This window comes from Egretta garzetta, unplaced genomic scaffold, assembly GCF_000687185.1.
Source record: "Egretta garzetta isolate BGI_Z169 unplaced genomic scaffold, ASM68718v1 scaffold799, whole genome shotgun sequence".
NCBI classification, from domain to species: Eukaryota; Metazoa; Chordata; class Aves; order Pelecaniformes; family Ardeidae; genus Egretta; species Egretta garzetta.
Genome location: NW_009260759.1, coordinates 179,859 through 186,489, shown reverse-complemented (window position 1 = coordinate 186,489; position 6,631 = coordinate 179,859). Strand labels below are relative to the sequence as shown.

Here is a 6,631-nt window from a genome sequence, read left to right as displayed (position 1 = left end):
TCGCCCCGAGACCGCTGTATGTCGCCCCCAGATTGCTGGGTATCACCCCCAAGTCACTGGGTATCGCCCCCAAGTCACTGGGTATCGCCCCCAAGTCGCTGGGTATCACCCCCAGATCACTGGGTATCGCCTCCGAATCGCAGTGCCTTGCAGCAGGACTGCCCAGCACTGCATGGCTGAGCCAGCAGAGAGCAGCAGATGTTGCGTGACGTGTCCCAGCTCCTGCAAACCATCTCTGAGCCCCCCAGCATGGAGGAAAGGGGTCGTATCCAGGCCCTGGGAGGGTGCACAGGGCAGGGCTCCCTTCCCTGGGCCGGGTGACGCTGCTCGCACCGCCCCGGTGCCCGGCTCCGGATGCCGAGCTCACCGCCGCCTCTCTCCATCAGGCCTATCTCTGGGATTCCTACCAGCGTGTGCAGCAGCAGCTCCTCAAGCGGCAGCCCTTGGCCGACTCCCCCATGGTCCCCACCATCCATGCGGGGCACAGACCCCTCTCCAGGGCCCAGTCATCTCCTGCCACCGCCACCATCTCCCTTCCTGCCCAGGACACGGCCTCCAAGACGCTCTCCCTGCCCGTGCAGGAGCAGCCAGCCAAGCCGCACTTCACGACAGGTATGGCCGGGCCGCTGTGCAGGGCTGTCACAGCAGGGGCTGAGGACAAGAGCTGGAAGGGAGGTGGGGATGCCCAGGGACAGCTTAGCATAAGTCCCAGTCAATCCCAGACTCATAAATGAATCACAGAATCATCGAACGGTTTGGGTGGGAAGGGACCCCCAGAGGTCACCCAGCCCAAACCCCCTGCAGGAGCAGGGACACCTTGAACCAGACCAGGTTGCTCACAGCCCCGTCCAACCTGGCCTGGGATGTTCCCAGGGATGGGGCCTCCACCCCCTCTCTGGGCAACCCCTGCCAGGGTTTCACCACCCTCACTGGAAAGAATTTCTTCCTTAGATCCAGTCTAAACCTCCCCTGGTTTAGTTTTAAACCATCACCCTTTGTCCTGTTCAGAAAACCATCACAGCTGGCCCTGCTAAAATATTTTCCCCATCTTTCCTATCATCCCCCTTTAAGTCCTGAATGGCCACAATCAGGTCGCCCACAGCCTCCTCTTCTCCAGGCTGAACAACCCCAACTCTCTCAGCCTGGCCTCGAAGCAGAGGGGCTCCAGCCCTCCTCAAATAATTTCTGTGGCCCTCCTCTGGCCCCGCTCCAACAGTTCCATGTCCTCCTTGTGCTGAGGGTTCCAGAGCTTGCGAGTGCTCTTGGATGGCTACAAAAAGAGCAGTGCAAGCCATAAGGGGCCCCTCTCCTTATCTAAGGTGGCTTTTCCAAGCAGGACGTGCCCAGCGGGCCCCTTGATGACCATCCTGGTCCAGCAATGCTGGCAAGGTTCAGCTCTTACATATCCAAGGCAGGATTTGCTTCAGGCCTGCTGGGACAGAGGCTCCCATGGTTTGAGGGAAATGTTTCAGTCAAACCGAACAGTTATGGGTGTTTTGGGTCTCATCCAGCCCTGGAAAAGGAGCTGAATTGGGGTCAGCACCCTCGAGGTCTGGGTGCCCAGTCCGGTCTCAGGGCAGCAGCTCCCCTTGTGCGTTGCAGGGCTGGTTTACGACTCGGTGATGCTCAAACACCAGTGCTCCTGCGGCGACAACAGCAACCACCCGGAGCACGCGGGCAGGATCCAGAGCATCTGGTCCCGTCTGCAGGAGCGAGGGCTGCGCAGCCAGTGCGAGGTGAGCGCGAGCGGCGGCGGGGGAGCCGGACGTCCGTCCGGGAAGGTGCCACTGGCATGAGCAGATCTCACGCTGCTGGTGTGACAGGGCATCCTGCTGCCACCTCTTGCTCCCAGATTTCAGCCTGTGGCCTCCATTAACCAGACACCAAAGACTTTGGGAGAGGGCTCGGGCTGGTCCGTTGCTGGCAGTGCCAAGTCAGAGCGCGCTGGTCTGCCCATCGCCCGCTTCGGGTGGCAGCAGCGCTCTGCTGGAAGATGGGCGTAGGGGGAGGTGTGATCCCTACTGAGACAGGGTGTTCTGCCACCTCAGTGTCAGTTCCAGTCTGTTAGAAACCTTGCCCTGGTCTAGCTGGGCTGACTGGTCCACTCTCTGCAGTTGTGGGAAGGTGGTGCTGGCATTTTTTTTTTCCCTGATCCCGGCCTGCAAATGAGGGGTGCTCAAGTTCAAACGCAATGCAAGAAGCCATACTGGTACATCAGGACGTGCCACCTCCACCCTTGGAGGCTGGGGTGGGTGTGGGTGGGCGAGCCCACGTCTCCCACCTGGAGCAGCTCGGTCACAGCGCCCTGTTTGTCACAGTGCCTGCGGGGACGCAAGGCCACCCTGGAAGAGCTGCAGTGTGTCCATACCGAGCGCCACGTCTTCCTCTACGGCACCAATCCCCTCAACCGCCTGAAACTGGACAACGGGAAGCTGGCAGGTGAGGCCACATCCACACCGTTCCCTTGGGCAGCCGTGCCCTCGCCTCCTGCCCGTCCCTCCCCACGTATCCGCACTGGCTCAGGGAGCACCCGCAGCCGTGGGGACCACGCCAAGCAGCTCCCCCGCAGGCTGGCCCTAATCCTGGCCAAGCAGCCAGGCCCAAACCTCCCTCCCTGTACCGTGCGCCCCCGTCCCCCACCGTTCCCCGCTTTCTCAGCTCTGAAGTCCTCGCTGTCCCCTCTCTCGGCAGGGATCCTGTCGCAGCGGATGTTCGTCATGCTGCCCTGCGGAGGGGTGGGGGTAAGTGCTCGATCTCCGCTCTGGCTGCTTTTGGATGGGGTTGTTCCTTTCTTCTGTCCCCAGCGAGGGCCTCCTCGTAGGCTTGAGTGGAGAGGGAGCCCCCGAAGCCTCGGGGCTGCCAAGGTTGGGTGGCCTCAGGTGGGAGTGCTCCATCCGTGGGCAAGATGTCGGTGTATCAGAGCTTCCCCCTGTCCTTGGGATGGTCCTAAGCATCCCACCCTTGAAAGGGGATCGTTTATGCCTCCTTGCTCAAAGGGGCCCAGGAACCAAAAGCCCTCACAGCCATTTTGGGGCAGTAGAAGGGAGCGAGCTGGTGGGACGGCTGGGGGAAGCCGCAAGCCGTGATCTCCACTGAGGGAGGGGAGCGGTGTCATGGGGCCAGCAGCTCACCACTTCCCTCCAGACACTTCTGTGGCCTCTCCTTTCGCAGCTTGCCACCCTGGTTTCTCTCCATTCATTGCGTTCTCCTCTCTTCCTCTCTCCCCCCCTGTCTCTGTCCTCTCTCTCTTTCAGGAAAGGGTCTCACTCCATGCCTTTCTGCTGCCTCTTCTGGTTCTTCTCCTCTCCTTGCCCCTGCTGCTGGGCACCAGCTCTTCTCAGCCCCGTTTGCATCTACTTTCCCTGCTCTGCCTCCCCCTCCCTGCCCTCCTCTCGCCCGGGGTGGGGGGGGCTGGAGCTGCCCCTCTCCATGGGCAGAGGGGAGCCTTTGAGTTGCACACATGGCGTTGATCAGAAGAGACTTGAGTTTTCCGGCTCTGGCTCGGCCCTTGACGCGATCCTGATCAAACCAAGATGTTTGGTTAAACAATAAAATAAGATAAAGAAGGTAACGAGCGTTTTCCCAGTCACTCCTTCCCAGCCCCCGGGTGCAGGGTGAGATGCTCTGTGCGGGGCTCGCCTGGGGGCCGGGGCTGACAGCAGGCGGAGGAGCTGCTATCCTGGTGGGCAGGGAGCCACTGGGGAGCTTGACCCATTGCGTGCGAGGTGGGCTGGCTCCCCGGTGCCCGACCCTTCAGCCTGCACCAGAATTTCAACCCCCCTGGCGCCGAGCAGGGCGGCTGGCAGAGAGCGGGGGGTTCCATGACGGAGATGATCTCAACCGGTGCCTGCCCGGGTCTGACCGATCCCCCCTTGCTTCTAGGTGGACAGCGATACCATCTGGAACGAGCTGCATTCCTCCAACGCTGCCCGCTGGGCCGCAGGCAGCGTCACCGAGCTGGCTTTCAAGGTGGCCACCAGGGAGCTGAAGGTAGGCTGGCTTCACGTGGAGGTCCCAGAGCTGTGCAGCGCCCCACAGCCAGGCAAGACGGGGGGTGGGGGGGTCTCGCCAGCTGGCACCGGGTTCTCCCAGCCCTGCGCTGCTGCAGGCTCCGTCCCTGGGTGTCCCCGTGCGGCAGGACCGGCCAGCTGGGGTGTGGAGGCAGCGCGCGATGCTGGGGGCAGCAGCTCTCATCACCTCACCCTTTGTTTTTGTCCCCAGAACGGTTTCGCTGTGGTGCGGCCACCCGGACATCACGCGGATCCTTCCACCGCCATGTAAGGGCCTCTTCCCAAGCCACAGGGCTTTGGGCTGGCACGTGGGAACCCCCAAAAAAACATCTCCGTGGCTCAAAATCACTGATCGCTCCAGACTAACCTTCCCCAGGACCCATCCGTATCCAGGCGGGAGGGAGAGCCCACCCTTTGGGGAGCTCATGAGCCAGGAGGAAAGGGTGCTCAGGAAGGGCCCGAGCGTTAATCAGCTCCAACTCCCTCTTTGCAGGGGATTCTGCTTCTTTAACTCGGTGGCCATTGCCGCCAGGCAGCTGCAGCAGAAAGGGAAGCTCAGCAAGATCCTCATCGTGGACTGGGTAAGTCCCCTCTGCCCCCCAGCGTGTCCCTGCTCCTCCCCAGGACGTCCCCAGGAGCTCTGGTTTGGAGCTAGACCAGAGAGCAGCGAAACCTCCTCCTTCAGGGACCAGCTGCCGGAGCGTGGCTGGGAGCCCCCCGGCATGTCGGGATGGGGGAGCAGGAGCAGATCCTGGGGATGGGGGAACCAAGCCCTGGAGCAGGGTAGAGATCCCGTTGCTTTTAGCTCCGTTAAGCTATCAGGCCGCCCTCAAGGCTGAAAAGAAGAACGTTCTCCCAATCCCCCTCTCCCTCTAGGATGTTCACCACGGCAACGGGACCCAGCAGATCTTCTACAGGGACCCTGATGTTCTTTACATCTCTTTACATCGTCACGATGATGGCAACTTCTTCCCTGGTAGCGGGGCCGCTGACGAGGTAAAAAGCACCAAGAGGCTGCAAGGTCCACGTGGCTCTGCCCGGGGCTGGCAGCACTGGTGGCGAAGGTGACATCCAGCGGAGCGGGGCACCGCTGGCTTTGAGCAGAGGGTGGGTTTGTGTCCATGCCTTGCCCCTTGGTGCCTGATCCTGCCCGCTTCACCCAGCTGGCTCCAGAGCCAAAGCTTCGTCCCAGCCTGCAGCCAGGGGCACGGGGACGGGGACTGATGGCTGCCAGGCTCTGGGAAATGTCAGGAGAACGCTGCAGCTTCTGCTGCTCTTTCAGCAAGCTTTGCAAACCCGGCTGGCCCCCCCTGGCCACCAGGACACCCAGCCCTGCCTCCCCGAAGCCTGACAGCGCTGGAGCCTGCTCAGGGCACTGCCCCAGCACCCCTGCAGGCCACATCCAGGCCTTCATTGCTACCATTGCTCTCTCACAGGTTGGTGCTGGCCCCGGCGAGGGATTTAATGTCAACGTAGCCTGGACTGGAGGGCTCGACCCCCCCATGGGTGACCCCGAGTATCTGGCTGCTTTCAGGTACTGTTCCTTGTGTTTCCTCGTCTTTTTTTTTTGGCTGAGCCAGCACTTAACGCCTCTTATTTGTTTCTTACCCACACAGGACGGTGGTGATGCCGATTGCACACGAATTCTCCCCCGATGTGGTGCTGGTGTCGGCCGGCTTTGACGCAGCTGATGGCCACCCGCCACCCCTGGGTGGCTACAAAGTCTCTGCGAAATGTAAGGAGGTGGAAGCAGCACCACTGGCTCAGGGACTGGGACCCTGGTGTAGGGGTGGCAGCTCCCCAGGTTGCTGGGGAAGATCTTTGGGCTTGCACCAGCCCATCAAGGGCTGGGGTCCCAGCATTTCAGGCAGGGAGGCTGACAGCCACCCCTTGGGCTTCTCCTCCAGGTTTTGGCTACATGACGAAGCAGCTGATGAGCCTGGCTGGCGGAGCCATCGTCCTCGCACTAGAAGGTGGCCATGACCTTACGGCCATCTGCGATGCATCCGAGGCCTGTGTGTCAGCCTTGCTGGGCAACAAGGTGAGAGCTGGGCTTCAGCAGGTCATGGCTGTGGGGCTTGTACTGATGCTGCGAGCCGAGCCCTGGGCACAGCTCCCTCCTGTTGACCCCCTGTGTCTTCCTTCGGCAGCTGGACCCTCTCCCAGAAGAAAGCATGAGGCAGAAACCAAACCCCAATGCCGTGCGCTCCTTGGAAGCGGTGATCCAGGTCCAGAGTGAGTGTCCCGGAGCCGGGGGCTCAGTTAGTTAACGTGGAAGGGTCAAGTGGTAGCATTTCCTCCCCTCGCCAGGAAACCCCATGCGCCCTCCAAGGGGATGCTTGGCATAAAAGACCCCAGTGGAGCCCTCCATCATCATCCTCCTCATGGGTCAGGGATGCACTCACTGCAAGGGAAGCCTGGAGACCTGGGGCACCCCTATCATAGAATCACAGAATGGTTTAGATTGGGAAAGCCCTTTAAGGTCACCAGGCCCAACCATTCCCCTACTCCTGCCATCCCACCCCCAAACCCCGTCCCTCAGCCCCGCCTCTGCCCGGCTGTTAAATCCCCCCAGGGCTGGGGACTCGACCCCTTCCCTGGGCAGCCCCTTCCAGTGCCTG

The 6,631-nt window shown here is 61.5% G+C and overlaps 1 protein-coding gene across 4 annotated transcripts in view; it reads left to right on the top strand.

Annotated features, from left to right (window-relative positions):
• Window positions 1-6,631, top strand: part of HDAC7 (histone deacetylase 7) — a 53,078-nt gene that overhangs the window by 45,479 nt on the left and 968 nt on the right. For all 4 annotated transcript variants that reach the window (XM_035901429.1, XM_009646013.2, XM_035901430.1 and 1 more), the window contains 12 exons: window positions 387-612; window positions 1,603-1,736; window positions 2,319-2,439; window positions 2,692-2,741; window positions 3,883-3,990; window positions 4,222-4,277; window positions 4,504-4,591; window positions 4,887-5,006; window positions 5,447-5,544; window positions 5,627-5,745; window positions 5,918-6,051; window positions 6,161-6,245. In XM_035901429.1, the coding sequence (XP_035757322.1) occupies window positions 387-612; window positions 1,603-1,736; window positions 2,319-2,439; window positions 2,692-2,741; window positions 3,883-3,990; window positions 4,222-4,277; window positions 4,504-4,591; window positions 4,887-5,006; window positions 5,447-5,544; window positions 5,627-5,745; window positions 5,918-6,051; window positions 6,161-6,245 (1,339 nt within the window). The remainder of the gene's footprint in view (window positions 1-386; window positions 613-1,602; window positions 1,737-2,318; window positions 2,440-2,691; window positions 2,742-3,882; window positions 3,991-4,221; window positions 4,278-4,503; window positions 4,592-4,886; window positions 5,007-5,446; window positions 5,545-5,626; window positions 5,746-5,917; window positions 6,052-6,160; window positions 6,246-6,631) is intronic.